The 20,887-nt window shown below is 50.6% G+C and overlaps 1 protein-coding gene across 1 annotated transcript in view; it reads left to right on the forward strand.

Moving 5' to 3' along the window:
- Positions 1-20,887, forward strand: part of GALNT9 (polypeptide N-acetylgalactosaminyltransferase 9) — a 114,878-nt gene that overhangs the window by 25,262 nt on the left and 68,729 nt on the right. The window contains exon 2 of the mRNA XM_061384452.1: positions 8,884-9,064. Within this exon, the coding sequence (XP_061240436.1) occupies positions 8,884-9,064 (181 nt within the window). The remainder of the gene's footprint in view (positions 1-8,883; positions 9,065-20,887) is intronic.

Consider the following 20,887-nt stretch of genomic DNA (forward strand, 5'->3'; position numbering starts at 1 on the left):
GGCCTCAGATCCCACAGTAACGGCTGAGCCATCTTTAATCTTTACAATTTCCCTCTCTCTCCATTTGCCCTCATTTCCTGGGGGATCAATCAATCCTGCCTCTGTAGAAGGAATTCTTTGTGAGAAAAGATGTGAGTCAATGCTGGGATGTGAGAAAAGAGGGGAGATGAGAGCTCCGGGAACCCTGCAGGGAAGCACCGATATGTGTGACTTTCCTTCAAAGTGAAATCAGATCCATGGGTTTTCAATCAGGGGAGCTGTGACAGATGTCTCCTGCTCCAGAGAACTGTGATGAGGACTATCAGAGATCCAAGGTTGGCGGGGCTTGCCTCCCTGAGCGGGTGCAGGGGTGCTCTGGAGGGCCAGCCTCTCAGAGCCCCTGCTGCCTCCCCTGGGTCAGCCATCAGCAGAGCAAGAGGGGCCAGGACGAGGCCCAGAAGTTACCCACCCAGGACGCTGGCCTGGCTCTCAGCACCTCTAGAGCCCAGAAGCAGTGTCTGTACATTATTCCTGTCTGCAGTGTATCATGTACCCTTGAAAAGGTGAAAGGCCATGAGCCCCTGTTCCACACATGGCAGAGGTCCTCCACGTGGGATCCCCAGCCAGCATCAGCATCCCTTGGGGCCTTCTCAGAGATGCCAGCTCTCTGGCCCACCTGGACCTGCAGAATCAGATACTTTGAGTGGGTCCCTGCAGGCTGTGTCCTCCAGGGGGCGCTGCTCTAGATTGATAACTGCTATTCTAAGGGCTGCTGTTCCTCCCTCCTCCAGGGCTCAGTCTCAAGGGTGTGCACCCATGGAGCTGGCTTGCTGGTTTGCTGCCCACCCTAGCTGCCAGGCTCAGTCACTCCTTCTCCTTTCACTCTACCAGCTCATGTTCCCTCCAGGCTCCATGGCTGTTGGGGGATGAGCAAAGAAGAATGCAAGCAAGGCTCCTGGGGCTCTGGTTCCAACCTTGACCATGTCCAGCTGGTCCCATCAGCATGTCCACAGTAAAGGCTAAATTATTGTCAACTAGAAAAAAATGCACAACATAAGAGTTTCGATTTAAGTTTTATTTGGGGACAAAATGGGGACTGCAGCCTGGGAGACAGCGCCTCTGATAGCTGTGAGAAAACTGTTCCAAAGGTAGGGGAGAAGAAAAGGCGGAGGAACCAGAGATCAAATTGCCAACATCCGCTGGATCATCAAAAAAGCAAAAGAGTTCCAGAAAAACCTCTATTTCTGCTTTATTGACTATGCCAAAGCCTTTGACTGTGTGGATCACAATAAACTGTGGAAAATTCTGAAAGAGATGGGAATACTAGACCACCTGACCTGCCTCTTGAGAAACCTATATGCAGATCAGGAAGCAGCAGTTAGAACTGGACATGGAACAACAGACTGGTTCCAAATAGGAAAAGGAGTACGTCAAGGCTGTATATTGTCATCCTGCTTATTTAACTTATATGCAGAGTACATCATGAGAAACACTGGGCTGGATGAAGCACAAGCTGGAATCAAGATAGCCGGGAGAAATATCAATAACCTCTGATATGCAGATGACACCACCCTTATGGCAGAAAGTGAAGAACTAAAGAGCCTCTTGATGAAAGTGAAAGAGGAGAGTGAAAAAGTTGGCTTAAAGCTCAACATTCAGAAAACTAAGATTATGGCATCTGGTCCCATCACTTCATGTCAAATAGATGGGGAAACAGTGGAAACACTGGCTGACTTTATTTTTTTGGGCTCCAAAACCACTGCAGATGGTGATTGCAGCCATGAAATTAAAAGACGCTTACTCCTTGGAAGGAAAGTTATGACCAACCTAGAGAGCATATTAAAAAGCAGAGACATTACTTTGTCAACAAAGGTTTGTCTAGTCAAGGCTATGGTTTTTCTAGTAGTCATGTATAGATGTGTAAGTTGGACTATAAAGAAAGCTGAGTGCTGAAGAATTGATGCTTCTGAACTGTGGTGTTGGAGAAGACTCTTGAGAGTCCCTTGGTCTGCAAGGAGATCCAACCAGTCCATCCTAAGGGAGATCAGTCCTGGGTATTCATTGGAGGGACTGATGTTGAAGCTGAAACTCCAATACTCTGGCCACCTGATGCAAAGAACTGACTCATTTGAAAAGACCCTGATGCTGGGAGGGATTGGGGGCAGGAGGAGAAGGGGATGGCAGAGGATGAGATGGTTGGATGGCATCACTGACTCAATGGACAAGAGTTTGGGTAAACTCTGGGGGTTGGTTATGGACAGGGAAGCCTGCATGTTGTGGTTCATGGGGTCGCAAAGAGTTGGACACAACTGAGCGACTGAACTGAAACTGAAACATATATATGATTTTGGTGAAGGGGGAATACATGCTACCAAACACATATTTTTCCAGAAAGTTTCTACTGGTCTCATGAAGCTTCTTTCTGGTCATGAGAAACAGTCGTCACCATGAAGGAGCTTAATGCTTTTCTAGATATGAGGAGATACAAGAATTTGGCTCATAAAATCAGCTCCTGAGAATGTCTAAGTATCTGAAGACCTGTCCTCCCAGTTCTCCCCTCACTCAAGCACAGAGTGCCTCATCTCTGCTCTGCACCCTGAACTCCTTTCAGGGGTGTTGAAGGTCAGCAGCTGCAGCAGCACATGGCTCAATCCTTGTAGAGGTAGCTGGCAAGTGCCCATGGCAAGTGCCAACTTGTAGCTGACAATATTGAAGGGCAGCCCTGCCCTGATATTCACAGATCCTGCATTTGTGAACCCACTTGCTCAGTAAACTTTATTTATAACCCTCAAATCAACACTCATGGTGCTTTTGTGGTTATTTGTGGATGTGGGCACCTGGCAGATGGCTGATTCAGGGAGTAAAGACATGGACAGTTTTCTGAGAGAGGGGACCCTCACAGCAGGGATTTCCTTGAATCCTGCACCCCAAAACCTTGGTCTAGTCCCAGCCCTGCTGTGAGGAGAATCTGTGGGAGGAACCTGGACCCCATTCCGTAGGCAGGGGTTCGGAAGCTCTGGAGAGGCAGCAGCACATAGCAGCGAAGCACCTTCCTATGGTGCCATGTTGCCTGCCTGCAGATGTGGGTTCTGGTGCTTGCAAACTGTGTGACCTTGAGCAGGTCACTTGACCTCTCTGTGCCTCAGTTAACTCATCTGCAAAATGGGGTGAATTATAGCCCTACCTCACAGGGGTGTTGTGGGAAGTGAATGTGCTCATATCTAAAAGACACATGCTACCTGACTGTTACTGTTATCGTCTTTATGTTTGTTGTTGTTTAGTCACTAAACCATGTCTGACTCTTTTGCAGCCCCGTGAACTGTAGCCCACCAGCCTCTTCTGTCTATGGGATTTACCAAACAAGAATATTGGACAAGTGTGTGTTAGTTGCTCAATCGTGTCCGACTCTTTGCAACCCCATGGACTGTAGCTCACTAGGCTCCTCTGTCCATGGGATTCTCCAGGCAAGTTACTGGAGTGGTTGCCATTCCCTCCTCCAGGGGATCCTCCCAACCCAGAGATCAAACTTGGGTGTTTTGCATTGCAGGCAGATACTTTACCAGGGAAGCCCAAGAATATTGGAACAGGTTGCCATTTCCTTCTACTTTCACCCTATAATGCTGTACAGAAAGCCAAGATGCAGGGACTTCCCTGGAGGTCCAGTGGTTAAGAATCCACCTTCCACTGCCGGGGACGTGGGTTCAATATCTGATCGAGGAACTAACATCCCACGTGCCTTGTGGCAACTAAGCCCCCGCACCATGACTAGAGAGAAGCCCTCTAGATGAAATGAAAGATCCCATGTGCCACAACAAAGACCTGACACAGCCAAATAAACAAATATTTAAAAAAAAAATAAAGTCAAGATGCAAACCAAAAAAAAAAAGATGCAAACCAAAATATGCATACTTGGGGGAAATTAACAGAATGTCAGAAAAAGCCATCAATACTGTCTTGACATTTGAAAAATCTTCACTAGGTGCGTGGGTGCAGTTACTGATAGAATTCCACTTTGGTCCTCATGGACTCACATTGCCTGGCTCCACAGAGAATAGTATTTACATCATCACCATGTGGCAAATGTGGCCTCCTCTCTCATTTTAGAATCAATGCATGGACCAATCTGCGGAAATCTCGATTGTAATTACAGAGCAAAAGGTAGATGTTACAAACGGTCTTTTTTAAAAAAAAAAAAAACAAAAACGTATTTATTTGGCTGCACTGGGCCTTGGTTGCTGCATGGGGGATCTAGTTCCCTGACCAGGGACCAAACCCAGGCCCCCTGCATTGGAAGTGCAGAGTCTTAGCCACTGGACCACCAGGGAAGCCCTCAAATGATCTTTGACACCATCAAAGTGATGGCAAAGCTAAATGGAAGATGCAGAGAGAAGTATGTTAAGGTCTTTTCTGTTTTTTGCAGTTCAACATTTTATGTTTTTATTTTTACTGTGGTCAGAACATTGAACATGAGATCTGCCTTCTTAACACATTAAAAAAAATGTTTCTAACTGGAGTGTGGTTGAATACAAAGCTTTGTTGGTTTCAGGTGTACAGCCAAGTGAATCGTTAACACATTTTTAAGTGCGCAAGGCAGTATTGCTAATTAGGCACAGTGTTCCGCAGTAGACCTCCAAGTTGGTTCAGATATATATGTATCCCTGAAATAAATACATATACACCGAAACTTCATATCATTGAACAGCAACCCTGGGAGTATGCTAATTTCTCATCTAACCTGGTAGGAAGTCCATAGACAGCAGCCAAAGTGGATATTTCCTGAAATAGATCCTTAAGTGTTCCTTTTAAGGTCACAAAAGTAACCATGAGAATAACTAAAAATAATAACATAGCTAGGAAAAATCAAGGGAGGGAGGAAGAGGGACAAGGATGTAGGCGGTAGGACTAAATCCTCATCTTTCATGCCAGGAAGGCAAGGGAAATTGTCTCAGGCTGACAGAGCAAGAACTAGCCCCATAAAATTATTATGTGTGCCGGCAGTGGACAAAAGGAGAAAGCCTAAAACCGCAAGAAAATTATTTCCCTTGAAGAGAGGGAGACAGCGCAGGAAACGTTAAGTCCGTGTTTTATAACTTTCTGGATGGTTTGGATTTTCCAGTGCGTGCTTTCTGCTTTTGCAAACGGAAACTGGTGTGAAGGAGTCTGGTTGCCGCTGTCAGGGCCTGACTACAGCGGGTCAGGGTCAGTGGGCCCAGGCCCCCCCCGGCCCCCCTACACACAGTCTCTGGCCCCCATGAGCCGTGAGACTTTCTCTTTAGGTCTGGAAGTACATGTGCCCATGGGAGACATCTATTTACAGACCTTTCAAAGAAAATTGCAAGTACAGTACAGACGTTTAAAAACAGCATGATTATATATATTTTGCAGTATTAAAATAACTGGAAGTGATTTGCGTCATGTGATTTTTCAATTTTACATCCAACAAGTATCCTTCAGTTCAGCATAGATACCAATGCTACATTTGTCATTTAAAATGGAATATTCTGGATCATGGGAGGTCCCTGGAGCCTGTGGCCATGGCTCTGGTGAGCACAGGAGCCCCTTGTGTGTATGGAGGAGGGAGGTCAGCCCCCCACATTCCTGCCCTCACTGGGAAGTGTTAAAAGATAAACTGAGGCAGATTACAAATCTTAAGATTAACCCATGGCAGATGCATGGTGATGTATGGCAAATCCAATACAATATTATAAAGTAAAAAAAATAATAATAATATTAAAAAAATGCAAAGCAATAAAAAAAAAAAACAAATCTTAAGATTATATTTGGGCTGGGGAATTCCCCGTTGGTCCAGTGGTTAGGGCTCCATGCTTCCACTGCAAAGGGTGCCAGTTTGGTCCCTGGTTGGGGAACTAAGATCCTGAATGCCACTGGACCAAAAAAAAGAAAAAAAGATCATGTTTGGACAAAAATTGACTGGAATGGGACAACCTCCAACAGAAAGTGGTAGAGCACCCCACCCCCAGGAGCTGGAGAAAGTATAGAGAAAAAGTGTAGAAACAAAGGAGGTTGTTGATTGGTAGGGCTTAAAGCCCAGCTTTGTGTAGTTAGCTGTGATTGGCTGTGTGTGATTGGGCTCTCCATTTCCTAACCTTGAGGTATTCACAGGCTTAGGTTTGGGTTTACTTGCATAGGTATCATGCATTAGACCCCCCCAGCCAAGTGGACTTCTTGCTTAATTAATTTAAAACCTTAAGGAGGGAGTGCGTATCACAAGGGAAGAGCCTGATATCCAGTGTGGAGCAGCATGTGACATCAGTGTTAGATATTTCTCAGGTTGGCACTTCTAGTGGCCTGAACTAAGACCAGAAACTTCTCTGTGAAAGCTAATAAATGCATTTCCAGGATGGGAGTTCACTTCAACCCTTTCTGTCTTAAGCTTCTGCTCCCTGGACCTCACTCTCAAAGCCAAGATGCCCCACAGTCGTCCATCCCAGAGAGAGCAAGGTGTGTGGTCCTTGCCTGGTGGGCACTGCTCTGGTCCCTGATTCCCCCTGGGATGATGTCTCCTCTCCTGGCACAAGTGACCAAATAGAACATTCCAGAAGACTGCTCCCCTGACTTGTCCTTCTCAGGCACTCACAGGTCCTTGGCTCCTGTAAGCAGAGGAGACCCTTGGGCATGTGGAAGACGGAGGTCAGCCCTCTCCCAATCCCTGCCCTGGTCACCCCGGGAGGGTTCCTTTTCAGCAAGTGCCACCCTCGTCCTGGAGGTCCCCTGGTGTCACCAGAGAGTAGCTTCATCTGTTCTTGAACTTTGGTAATTTCAACTTTTAAAAAATGCACAGCAAGAGAGTTGCAAGTTAGGTTTTTATTTGAGGCAGAATGAGGACTGCGACCCAGATAGAGCACCTCAGATACTTCTGAGAAACTGCTCCAAGGAAGTAGTGGGGAAAGACAGTATATATGTGATTTTGGTGAAGGGGGAGTACAGGCAATCAAGCACTTATTTTTTTTTTTTGTAGGAAGTTTCTGCTTATCTCATGAAGTTTCTGCTAGTCCTAAGAAACAGTCGCCACCATGAAGGATTTTAGTGCTTTTCTAGATATGAGGAGATATAAGAGTTGGGCTCATAAGATCAGCTCCTGAGAATATCTATCTGAAGACCTGTCCTGCTGGTTTTCCCAGAGCCCAGAGTGTTGAGGTGGTCTAAACACAGATTGGAAAAGAAATTCCAGACACAGAGCATTTCAGAAGGGAGTGAGTTTATTAAGAATAAAGAGCAGAGATAATGTGGGCACTGTGAGTGTAGTGGGCCAACCTCCTGACAGACCTGGGAGAGTCGACAGCTTTCATGAGTTAATAGCCAAATTTTATAGCCTCAAGACAAAGAAAATGCCTGCTGGAAGGTTGGCATCAGGTGATTGGCTAGGGTGCTGTAGGATGGGTAACAGGATGGGCACTTTTGCCTAACTTGGAGTCAGGAAGCCTGCTGGTGGTGATCAGAGGGGCTTTTGGCAAATTACAAAGGGGGTTCAGGCAGTTCCAGAGAGGACCTTGTTTCTGGGCTTTGCTTATATGGTCTTGGGACAGGACTCAACAGAATGCCTTGTTTCTGCTCTCCACCCTGAGCTCCTTCAGAGGGTGTGGAAGGTTGGCAGCCACAGCAGCACATGACTTAATCCTTGTAGAGGTAGATGGCAAGTGCCTGTGGCAAGTGCCAATCTGTTCAGTTCAGTTCAGTCGCTCAGTCGTGTCCGACTCTTTGCGACCCCATGAATTGCAGCACACCAGGCCTCCCTGTCCATCACCAACTCCCAGAGTTCACCCAAACCCACATCCATCAAGTCAGTGATGCCATCCAGCCATCTCATCCTCTGTCGTCCCCTTCTCCTCCTGCCCCCAATCCCTCCCAGCATCAGAGTCTTTTCCAATGAGTCAACTCTTTGCATGAGGTGGCCAAAGTACTGGAGTTTTGGCTTTAGCATCATTCCTTCCAAAGAACACCCAGGACTGATCTCCTTCAGAACGGACTGGTTGGATCTCCTTGCAGTCCAAGGGACTCTCAAGAGTCTTCTCCAACACCACAGTTCAAAAGCATCAATTCTTCGGTGCTCAGCTTTCTTCACAGTCCAACTCTCACATCCACACAAGACTACTGGAAAACCATAGCCAATCTGTAGTTGATGGTAAATAGAATTGTACTTATGTTTTCCTCTGTGCCTTGGGAAGCTTCTTGCTCAACAATACTTTTGAGACTCATCCAGGTTGTTGCATATTTGGTAGTTCCTTCCTTTCCATCCCAAAGTAGCGTTGCATTGTGTGGATGTGCGATTAGTTGGAATTACGACGATCAACAATATTAAGGATTGGGAGCAGCTGCTTTACATTTTTAAAGTTCACTTATTTTTATTTGACATTAAAAAAACCCAGTAGCGTTTGCTTCTTCGAAAAGTTTTGGGTTTGCAGAAACACTGAGTAGAAAGTACAGAGAGTTGCCATGTAGCCCCTCCCCCGACTCAGTTTACCCTGTTATTCACACCTTGCATTAATGTGGTACATTTGTTAAGATTAATGAACCTACATTGACTCATCCTAATTACTCAAAGTCCATAATTTACACGAGGGTTCACTCTCGGTGTCCTACTTGCTCTGGGTTTGAACAAATGTATGTTAACATGTATCCATCATTATAGAAAGTTTCACTGCCCTAAAAATTCTCTGTGTTCTGTCTGTTCATTCCTACCCTGAAACCTTGGCACTGGTCCTTATACTGTTCCCATAGCTTTGCCTTCCTGCAATGTCCTATAGTTGGAATTCTGCAATATGTGAGAAATTGGCTGTGCTTGCATCCAAAAGAAAGGGGCTGTCAGGGCGAGGCGGGGAGGAGGGTGGAGGAGGGACACGGTAGGACCTGGAACCTGCCTGACCCCTTCTTTTCTCCCACCAGGTCTTGCCAAGCCCATTGGTCTGGTGGAGGGGCCAGGAGGCCTGGGCCAGGGCGGCATGGCGGCCACGCTGAGGGATGACAGCCAGGAGACGGAAGGCAAGTTCGAGGAATACGGGTACAACGCACAGCTCAGCGACCGCATCTCCCTGGACCGTAGCATCCCGGACTACAGGCCCAAAAAGTGAGTACGTGGCCTCTCCCACAGGCACCTCCAAGCAGCACCCCTGCAGGCCCGGGCTCCTGGCACCCAGACATTTACAGGGCAGAGCGGAGGCAAGGGCGCCCTGGCTGGTTGGGCCCTCCCCATCTGCCTTCTCCAGGTTCTCTGCCCTCGGTGTCCTGCTCCCTGTGCCCTGGGTGTCCCCTGCGGGTGCCTACCACAGGACTGAGTCTGGACCCGCCCAGGAGGCTGAGCCTCACCAGCTGATGCTTTAGATGACACAAGTGACAAGTGACACAAGCTTGAAGCATCAGGCTCTGCCAAGTACATTTGTTCTCCCTGCTTTTGGTCCAGGAACTGCGACGGTGGGTGGAGAGTCTGCCTGAAACGAGTCTTGCCTATGTCTAAAAGATATTCCCATGACTGTCAGTTGCCTCTAAATCCCAGGCCCACTGATCCCCAAAGCCACAGCAGTTGAGTCAGAAAAGTCAGACCCACGGATGGCTGTGGCCTTGCCTTCCGGTCCCTTGACTGATTCCTGGTCTCAGACCACTGCATCCTATACTAAAGCTCACCAGGTCCTTTGGCAGAGGTGAGATTGGAACAAAATGCCATACTGAATGGACCTCATTGCTTTAATAAATCACCCAAGCAGGGTGCCTGGGCACTGGGCATGAATTAAGAGTTTGGCCAGACTCCTTGCTATGGCTCCAGCCACAGCTGGGAACCTAGAACAAGCAAAACACTTTCAGCCACACCTTTCCAGCAGAGATCGGAGTTTAGGCCTAGGCTGGGCTGAGCAGCCGTGTAGTCAGAGTTGATACCGTGGGTCCTGAGTTGGTGACAGCTCGTGCCTTGGCCTCTGAAGCAGTCTTTCAGGAAAGGCAGATGGGGGTGGGAGTGTGTCTACTTTTAGCTCCTGTCTTGGTTTACCCCTCTTCCTGCTGTGGCCTCTGAGACAGGACTCTGGTTTATAAAGTGGTCCCAGAAGCTCTTCCCAGATGGCTCAGTGGTAAAGAATCTGCCTGCCAATGCAGGAAATGCAGGAGACATGAGTTTTATCTCTGGGTCAGGAAGATCCCCTGGAGAAGGAAATAACAATCCACTCCAGTATTCTTGCCTGGGAAATCCCCTGGACAGAAGAGCCTAGCAGGCAACATTCCATCGGTTTGCAGAGTCTGATGACAGCAACTGAGCACAAACACACACCCAGAAGCCCTGGGAGGGAATGGGAAGGCTGACGGGAAGGGCTGGACCCTGAGAGGGTGCATCATTGTTGTGGGTTCAGGTGGACGGTGGCAGATCAGTTCCACTGGGGATGGGGGCAGCTATGGAGTTGACCGTGGGGTTACCCCAGCCTAGGGAGGACCGGGGAGCGGTTCTCCCAGACTCCTTATTCATCCAAACTTGAGGTCTTGCTGCAGGGGCAGTGAGGTGAGATGCCCAGAGACCAATTTCCTGGTGTGGGGCAGGGCTGGTGTGACCACGGGGCCGCAGCAGAAAGTGCTGGGGCCTGGGACCTGGTAACCAGCCTGTCTGCCCCATTCTGATTCCATGTCCTCACCCCACCCTGTCCCTCAGATGTGCTGGTGTGTTCCCTGGACAGCTTGGAGCCACACGGTGGAGGTTAGGCTCCTTTGTGACTCCATCCCAAGAAATTACCCTTCTGTCCCTGTTACAGTCAGAGAGCCTAGAGCGGGCGGCTCCCACCTGCTCCACCACGCGCTGCAGGTGACCGTGCTACTCTATTTTCATCACATTTATTTTCATGGTAACCACTGAAATAGCACAAGTAGTGCCTCTTTCCCTTTGCAGGGATGACATAAAGGTCCCCTTTTGAATAAAAAGTGCATTTAGGTGTAAAAAGCCCAATTTGGAGAAATATCCTAGGTAAGTAAGAAGGCAGGGGGTGCCGAGATTGACAGCAGACAAGCATGGACCTGAACGAGTCAGGTTTGGGAAATGCCAGTCTGTGCTCTGAGGGTGCGTGAGCATGCGCATGTGCTCGCGTGAGAACTTATGTGAGTGTGCCTGTGTTCCAGTGTGCGTTGATTTCTGAAAGCCACCCCCACCCCTGCCACCCTTCAACTGTGTGCTGACTTTTGGAGAATGACCCCAGTTACCCAGTCAGCAGAGTCAGCACAGCTGCTGGAATTTAGCGCCATTCTTGGCTCTGAGCCCCTGGCAGCCATGGTGTCATTCAGAGGACCCCAAAGGGCAGCTTCAGTAACTCACTAAAGGGCTCGCAGGGCTCAGCAGAGCTGTTACACATGTGGTGCAGCTTGTTGTCACTGAAGGACAACAGGAAGGAGTCCCAGATGCCCCTCGGAGCCATGGGGCTCATGGGGACAGTGCCAGATTCTCTCTGCAGTGAGGTGTTAGCGCACGGGGACGTATTGCCATCAGGGGCACCCTTGAGCCTTGGTGTCTGGATTTTTACTGGCTGACCTCAGTCTCCAAGCTCCTGCAGAGGTCCAGCGGAGGCTCCACATGAACTCGCTTGCAGCAAAGATTATCCTGCGAGGCTCCAGGCTTCTCATCAAGCAGGATGTTCCAAGGGCTCAGAGGTCACCTCCCAGGAGGTACAGAGCGTGGACAAGCCAGACTCCCTCCTGTGACCTCTCCCCATGCACGTGGTCCTAGTGGGGACACCTCAGCTGACTTGGCTCAGAGGTGGTGCCATGCTCCACCTCCCTGTGTCACATGGCATATCGGGTCACAGGACCCCGTCCCTGTGACTCCCCAGGAGACTTGCAGCCACTGGACGTGGGTCAGAGACAGTAGGAGAGTGTTCCTTCCCCTGCTGCATCTCTTCCTTTACCTCATAGCATTCGTTGTCATGACTGAAGAAAGCCCTTTCTTACCCTGTTTCCCAGTTACCACATCCTTTCTGTGGTTCTGTGGAACCTTCTAGAACCCTTCCACGCTGCCTCTGTATGGCTGTACCCCTTGCCCAATAGGCATCGGGCTTGTGTCCAGTCACAAAGAAGTTACGGCGGTGCTGAAGCCTCTGTGATCCTCTGATTCCCCCAGGCCTGCTTTCCAAGTGGTCCCAGCCCTCAGGGCTCAGAGTAACTGGACCTCTGGCATTCCAGACGCCCCAGCCCTGGGCCAAGGGCAGAGGTCTCCCAATGGTCTTGCTACCTCTCCAAACATCAGAGCAGTAGCAGTTACAGAACAGATGAGAATCTGCCTGTAACACACTTGTCCTTTGCCTCCTCCAGATCCACTTCTCTTTCTTTGGGTAGTAGCTCCCGGTTCAATGTGGGGACCAATGGAAACCTCCCACTTCTGCTGGAGTTGGTCACATGACCCAGGGCTAAGCCAATCAGAGCTTATGGTCAACTAGCCACAGTGATTGGATCAGGAAGATCACATGGTCTACAGCAGTTGAGAATGTGTCTTGGAATTACTTGAGGCCATGAGGAAAAGCCAAGCTTTTACCCCCCAAAGTAAAACTGCAAGTTTAGGAGCCTGGGGAGCCACACCATCTTATCAACAGGAAGAGCTTGAGCTCCCAGGGCTCACCTGTGAAACCCAAGAAAAATATCCAGTGCAGGGTAAGGCAGAGCTGGGAGGTGGAGAGGAACTGGGTTCTAGTGTCATGCTATGAGCACCTAGATTTAGCTGTCCCTGAATCCACTTGCAATAAATTACCAATAAATGAAAAAATAAATCCTCTAGACTCTGCAGTAAATTAGAATATGCACACATTCATTGTTGTTTTAGTTACCAAGTCACGTCCAAGTCTTTGCAACCCCAGGCTCCTCTGTCCTTCTCTGGGGACAGGAGCTTCTGTCCCCAGGCTCCTCCTGGGATTTCCCAGGCAAGAATACTGGAGTGGGTTGCCATTTCCCTCTCTAGGGTGGTCTTCCTGGTGCAGAGATGGAATCCATGTCTCCTGCTTGGCAGGTGGATTCTTTACACCTACATGTGTATATTTAAATGTTTTGCTCAAGCAAATTTGCATTGGCCTTTCTGATTTCTAAGTGGAAAGTGCTCCACCTGATGTGTGTGGTGTGTCACTGCACACCCTCCTGTCCTTGGAAGCACCTCCCGGGTCTTGCTGGGCCTGGGATCTGCTCAAGCAGCTAGAGCAATTCTGACTTTCCCTTTGAGGATTCAGACCCGCCCTCCCCTCACAGAGCAGGCGGGCCACCTGTGAGGAACCTCAGTCTGCCAGAATAAAAACTGACAGAGCGATCAATCCCAGTTGTCATTCTCACATTACAAAAGAAGACATCAGGGCGAACTTTGAAAGAGCTGACATTTACAATCCACCTTAATTGATAGAAACCTGATTTACAGAAACTGTGATCTGCAGGGGCAGAGCTCTCTGCCTCCCTGAATTAGAGAATGTGGATTATATTTAGTTACTTGTTTGTTTATATACAAATTCTTCCCCCCCCAAAAAGAAATGAGAAGTCTTTGGCACCAGGCACCCCTATCCCCATGGGCAATGTGGCTGGGGAACTAGAAATAAAAGGAGGCCTTCCCATTCTCCTCCCCATGCCTCTCCTTCATGTCCCTCCCCCATACCCTTCCACCTCTCCCCTCCTGCCCCATATGCTCTACCCTGGGCCTCTCTCGAGCTTATTGCCTCCAGTCACTCAGCCCAGAGCTTTCCTCTATGCTCAGCAGACTGCATCCAGGGGATTATTCAAGGTATTTTGAGAGCATTGCATAAAACATGGGCCCCAGTTTGCTGAGTTGGTAAGACTTAAAACCCAATTGAAAATGACTTAAGGGAAAAAAAAAGGAATTTATTGGCTCAGGCACCGAATTGTAGGCTTTCAGGTGTGGCTTGATCTAGGGGATGCTGCTGTTAGCCATCAGCTCTGCTTGCCTTCAAGTCGGCCCCAGGATCAGTCGGGATCCTGGAAGGAAACTGATGGCATCCTCAGGTGGAATGTAGGCAGAATCTAGGAAACCCACGAGGGATGTTGAGGCATCAGAGAGTACAGCAATAAGTGCTCAATAAAATGCAGTATTCTTGTGCCTTATGTTCTGCAGTGGGGTGGGGGAGTGTCAGAAAATCTTTTCTGAAAAAGGCCATGTGTTAAAAATAAAACAAACCCCTCACTGTTTACTCTCACAATGATACCACACTCACAAGAATTATGGTATCAGATGTGTAAGTTTTCCCACACTGACCAATTCTCTGACATCAGCTACATGTCCTACAGTTCGATTCTGTTCTGACACCATCTGCTTGCAGTCAGTGTTAGGCCCCACAGGTGAAACTCAGATGTGAATCTCAAATCTAGGCTGCCCCTGGCACTTCTGACCCCTCCTTGGCTTCAGACACTTGCTCACGGAACTCAGGCAAACACCTCTGTTTACTGGCCTCTTCTGTAATAAAGATATGATAAAGGTCACAGAGGGACAGCCAGATGGGGAGTGCCCAGGGACATCTGGGAGGGTCCCAAGCACAGGAGATTCCCCTGGAGGAGTACCCACCCTCCCGGCTTCCCAGGCACTCGTCATAAAGAGCCTGCCTCCAGTACGGGCAGATGTAGGAGACGCAGGTTTGATCCTTGGGTCTGGAAGATTCTCTGGAGGAGGGCATGGCAACCCACTGCAGTATTCTTGCCTGGAGAATCCCATGGACCGAGAAGTCTGGCAGGCTACAGTCCATGGGGTCACAAAGAGTCAGACACGACTGAAGTGACTTAGCATGCAACCTCTTGGCACGGGTTATTTGGGAACCCAGAAACTCTGAATCATCTACTTTAGAGACTTTTATAAATGCTTCATCACATAGGCATGGTCCATTTTTAGCTTCACTTTCAGCCCCTTCCTCCCTGGAGGGTGGAGATGGGGGTGAGTGTCCTAACTTCTAATCATGGTTTGGTCCTTCTGGTGACTGGTCCCCAAGCAGGACCCACCCAGAATCACCTCATTAGAACAAAACTTCTTCCCTAAACCCAGGAGTTTCAAGGCACTCAGGAGCTCAGTGTAGGCACTCTGACTTCGCCCATCACCCTGGAGGTTCCAAGGGTGTCGCCCTGTGTCAGGAGATGGGGGCAGAGACCAGTATGTATTTCTCATAATTTCATGAGGCAGAGAGTAAATGTTTCAGGCTTTTGAGAAGGGTTGAGAGCAGCCACAGTTGATACGTAAGTGAATGGGCTTGGCTATGGCCCCACAAAACTATTTACACCATCAGGAAGCAGCCTGTGTCTGGCGAATTTTCCCGGTCTTACCTTCTCACATCACCCGGTTCACATATCACATTTTTCAAAGGTGGATTCAAAACCCTTCTCTGGAGCCCTGCCCCGCCTTCATCAAGAGGTGGAGACAGTGTCCCTCTGCTTGCAATCGGGTGGGCTTGTATGGCTGGTCATCCCACTGAGGAGGACGGATGGGAGGCAGTAGGGCTTCAGGGGTCCCCAGCCAGCCAGCCACGGCCCCTGGCACACGAGCTGTCATGTTGTGAGGAAACCTCAGCGTGTTCTGTCAGAGTGTCCACCTGGCCAGGCTCTGAGAGCCAGGATCAGAGACACGCCAGCCAGCGCGCCTGCCCCCGGCCCCACCCAATAGCCCAGCCTGCAGTACCTGACCTGATATCGCCAGCTGAGGCTTCTAGGGGCCACGACAGGGACTCAGAGGACGATGTGATGGGCTAAGGATGCCTGGCACCCAAGGGAGGAGGTCCCAGCCTGGCCCTGCAGCGAGGCTGATACAGGGCTTGCGAGGCTGACAGTGGCAGCTGATGTGTCATTGTCATGGCCATGCCTGCTGCTTTTGAGGCCCTCAGCAAACGTCCATGGAGGATTAAATGAGCAAATGCACAAATGCAAGCTCGGTCTATGCCCGTTGGAAACTTTCAGAGTTTGGTTTCCTGAGCAGCCTTTAGCTCCCAGAGCCCATCCATCCAATCAGAAACTTCCCTACTGACTGGTTCTGGCAGGTGTGGTCCTCAGAATCACACGTGAAGGTAGGAGCCTGTGCATGTCTGCACTGGGCCTGCACACACGTGTGGATGTGTGCTAATCCCAGCTGGCAACCCCTTCCAGTCTCAAACCAAAGTCTCTACCTTTCTCCGTTAGGTACACTATCGATTTCCCTTTGTCTGGAGGTAGATAGGTTTTCTAATTAAGCAGCAGCTTTAATTATGCCACAAAGCACATAGCATAGATCTTGATTATTAAGACTGGGTCTCGGATAATGGAAGGAAGACTGGCAAACCCAAATTAAACAGCATCATAAAAATGAATGGCCTCATCTGAGACCCCATCCTGCCCCCCGTTAGGTGTTGGCGAAGACTTAGTGCCTGTTAATCGTCTCCGCTGCGCACGGCTTGGCTGTCAAGTGTAATAAGTGCAGACTTAGTGGATGGCGACTGTGAGGCACTGCAGGCAGGCCCCGCATGCCAATCCGACTCCACGCAGTGGCTCCAACACCGCTGCTGGCGGGCTGAGGGTCTGCGAGTGGAGGCGTGTCCCAGACGGATGGGATGGGATGGACAGTGTGGGGTTGTCATGGAAACATGCCGGTTTCTTTCCTCCTCGGGTGGAACTGCTGTAGCCAGTTGACCCTCTTCCCCTCCCACCAGCTCCCAGAGCCCCCGGAGCCGCGTCTGTGCTCAGGGAAAGAGGGGTCTACGGAGGGTGGGGACCCAGCAGGTGAGCCTGCTTCTCAGCGTGGGATGGTCACTGCTGGGAACAGACCCCCAACCTCTTGCTGTCCTGCTGACTGGGCTCTTCCTTGGAGCCAGCTGGTCCCCTGGTAGCAGGTCCAAGGCTTTATTAGTTTCAAGAGACAGGAGAAGCAGGGGCCGCCTGCCCCGTGGCTCCATCTCAGCTGCGGATGTGCTGGATGGCGGACAAGGGCCCAGTCAATGTGGGGCTGGATGAACAAACACCTGGGGTCCCATGTTTCCTTTCCCTTCCACCGTCCTCCCCATGGGCTCACCAAGCATCCTCAGAGGCCCTGCTGGGGCTTCTGGAGCAACAGAATGAAGACATCGGTGCTGGGCTGGCCTCCTGCATGTGAAAGGTCATTGGCCTCTGGCCCAGCGACCTCAGGGGCTGTCTGAGGGAGGGCCTGGAGGGACCGGAGGTCATAGGCCCTGAAGATCACGCACTTGGGCCCTGATGGACCTTGCTGTCCAGGCAGAGGCACTCCAGGAGGCCCAGGGCTCCTCTGTAGCATTGCACCCAGGGATTTGCGGCCTGGCCACTGGTGTAGTCCACTCGTTTTCCTGGGTGTGGGCAGGCTTCAGGGCACCTGGATAGCGACCATGCCCTTCAGCCCACAATTCCAAGTGTGACTATCCCACCAGGCCTCTTATGAGGGGTATGTGGGAGGGGTCTTTCTGTGCATGGCCCAACATTCTATTTCTGACTGGCTTTTGCTCTGAGCTCTGAAGGTGTGCGTGCTCAGATCTCCTCAAATATGTGGTGTCGAGATCGTGCATCGCAGTCCACGCGTCTCTCTGAGGGTTCATGCAAGTCACCCTGCAGCTGCTTACTGCATGCAAGTGGGGGCCTGGGTGTCGGAGAGTGAGTGCTCCATCTGTGCTTGCCTTCAGCTCCACGCGCAGGTGCCTCCAACAAATGTGAGCCATTTGGCTTCCCTCAAATCTGCCTGCTAATGTGGGGGACACGGTTTTGATCCCTAGTCCGGGAAGACCCCACATGCCTCAGGGCAACTAAGTCCTTGTGCCACAGCTGCTGAGCTGGTGCTTTAAAGCCGGAGAGCCAAAACAAGAGAAGCCACCACCATGAGAAGCCTGGCACCGCAACCAGAGATTAACCCCCACTTGCCACAACTAGAGAAAGCCCTCCATCAACAACAAAGACCCAGTAGAGCCGCAAATCATTAAAAATAAATAAATGAATAAAATGTGAGCCGTTGACATCTCCACGGCATGTGGTCGTGTGCAAGGTGCCCTATGTGTGCATGCATGAGAACGCACACATGGGCATGTGTAATACATGCGTGTACATCTATGTTGTATGTATGTGTATTTGCATAGTGTTTTACTTGTGTGAAAGTGAAAGTTGCTCAGTCGTGTCTGACTCTGTGTGTGGGCTTCCTTGGTAGCTCAGCTCGTAAAGAATCCACCTGCCATGCAGGATACCCCGGTTCAATCCTGGGTCAGGAAGATCCGCTGGAGAAGGGATAGGCTACCCACTCAAGTATTCTTGGGCTTCCCTGGTGGCTCAGCTGATAAAGAATCTGCCTGTGATGTCGGAGACCTGGGTTCAGTCCCTGGGTTGGGAAGATTCCCTGGAGAATGGAACAGCTACCCATTCCAGTATTCTGGACTGGAGAATGCCATGGACATGGGGTCACAAAGAGGCAGACACGAATGAGCGACTTTCACTTCACTATTACTTGTGTGCATGTGTGCTTATACATCTGTGCAGTGTATGCACACAAGTGCATGTGTGTGCATATACAGATTGTTTCTGAGAGGTCTTGTAGCCAACTCCCTGGACAGAAGGATGGACTCAGTCTTGGGAAGACAGAACCCCTAAGCAGGAGGCTCTGGTGTTTCTCATCCTACTGGTCTTCAGTTCCTACCTTCCCTAGCAGCCTCGTCTGTGCTGGTTTTCTGTGGGGGCTGCTCTGCCTCTGTGCCCATCAGAATCCTGCCTTGGGCATTGTGGTGGCCCGAGCTAGCTGGGGATTCCAGGCTCACCTTGATGTCCCCGAGAGGGCAGGAGCATGTTGACCCTGCAGGCAGATGCCGCTGCCTTGGTGACAGGCTTCCTACAACCCTCCTGGCAGCTGTTCCCTGAAACATCAGTCTCAGCTTCCCTGGCCTGTGCTCAGCCCAGACCTGTATCCTCCGCCTGGAGATGGATGTGTGCCCTGTTGTCACCAGGCGGAGCTTACTGTCCCCCTGGGAGGCCACCGCCACTTCATCCCCTCTCCATCCTGAGTTTATCTCTCCTGCGGCACAAAGGGCGTCCCCATAAATTTCCATTAGTGTCGCTGCCATGGCCCCGCTTCCCGTGAGGCCAGCCGGGACACCGCCTGCTGCGCATTCCAGCCACGACCTCGGAAGTGGCTTCGAGAGCTCATAACCGCCTGCTGCTCTCCGGGTCTATAAATCCTCTCCAAATGGCTTGGTGGTTGAGGATGTCTGACTTCTCTGGCTCCAGGTGGGGCACGCAAAGGCCGAGTCAGAGCCTCTTGGTGTGGGGGGAGCACAGCCCAGCCCCTCCTGCAACTGTGATCTGGCGGGCGTGGGGGCGAGTGTGAAGCCCGCCAGCCTGCGGAAGCCTCCACTGTGTGCCCAGCACCGCGCAGGACACCGTGTGTCCACGAGAAGGATGGAGCTGCCAGGCTTTGGGGAACATACCTGTCGCAGTTATAGCTGCTGCTCAGTCAGCTGTGTTAAACCACATTTTAATGGACTCAGAGGCAAGGGGTCAGACCGGGTGCAGAGGAAATTGACTCTGAGCGATGCCTTCTGGGGCTGCTCTGAGAAGGAGTGATGTTGGTGGGGGCGCTCAGCGATGGGGGCTGGAGTCACCTGAGGGTGCCATCATATACGTGCCTGCCAGCAGATGTGCAGTCCACCGAGCACCCACACAGGGCCCCTTTGCATGGCCTGCACCTCCTCTCAGCCTGGCAGCCAGGGCAGAGTCCGGTTCCCTCTGTGGTACCACTTGGCCCCAGAACAGAGACCCAGCACACGGAACCTTGTTGCTCTTCATGGCGCAGCTCAGAAGCCAAGTGACATCCTTCCCTGTGTTCTGTTGGCGAGAGGCTGCTGAGCCCCTGAGGTTCGAGGGGAGGGAGGCAAAGTGCCAGGAGGGTTGGGAGCTGATGTTGCAGCATCTTTGGAAAGCATAATCTGCCAGAACACCCATCTCAGACTGTCGTGGGGTGACATTTGGGGGTACAGGGGCTGATGACATTTCAAGGTAGAAGTGGGATTCCCCCTAAAAAGAATGAATGTTCCATATCAGAAAGAATGCTTTCATATGAATAACCCAGCAACTCAGGAGTGGCTGCAACTACAATGGAATTCCTAATCTCAGATAACAAGAAGTCCACAGGCTTGAGAGGGGACAAAGCTGTGCATTGGTGGCTCAGTGACATCACCGGGGACCTGTACTCTTTCCAACTTTCTGCTCTGCCACACTCAGTGCGTTGGGCTTATGCTCCTCATGGTCACAATATGGCTGCTGCAGCTCTCAGCATCACATCTTCATAAGTCAAATTTCCAAAGGGCTAGAATAAATACGTTCCTACATCTTGTTGCTCTTTAAGAACAGAGGAAGCTTCCCAGGGCCCCCAGCAGGCTTTCCCTCACGTGTCCTGGGTTGTTGTGTGTCTCACCTGTGAACCATGAAAGGCAAGGGTGCTTTCCTGCTCCTTCTCAGAGCCCCTGCAGAGTTTGGTTTGTTCAGTCTCTGCCTCACAGGATGATGGGGACACCCGAGTCTTGGAGACGGGAGTTTGCTGAGAATTTAACTCAGGGGTTTGGCAGTTGGTTCTCCCCTCCTCTAGAGGCAATCAAGGTTCCAAGCTGGGACTGTGTGTGTCCCAGACAAGGACAGGGTTAGGATGAAGCAGCTCGTGTCATCTCCACCAACAATATGATAAAAGCCCCTAGCTCACCCGGACAGGGACATCTTGAGATGGAATGTGCTATGGCCAAGGCAGTGGCCAGGCTAACCCCTGCGAGCGTTGAACCCACCAGCTCCCCTGTCTTCCCCTCTCTGCATGCTCAGGGACTCCAGGATGCTGCAGCCAGGCAGACCCCTCCTGAGGGGCATCCTTGATTTCAGACAAGTGCATCCCTGCATCACGCACATTTTAGGACCTGTGCTGGATCAGGACTCCTTCTATCACAAGTGACAGAGAATCCATCTCAAA

Source organism: Bos javanicus, chromosome 17 (genome assembly GCF_032452875.1).
Source record: "Bos javanicus breed banteng chromosome 17, ARS-OSU_banteng_1.0, whole genome shotgun sequence".
Taxonomy (NCBI): domain Eukaryota; kingdom Metazoa; phylum Chordata; class Mammalia; order Artiodactyla; family Bovidae; genus Bos; species Bos javanicus.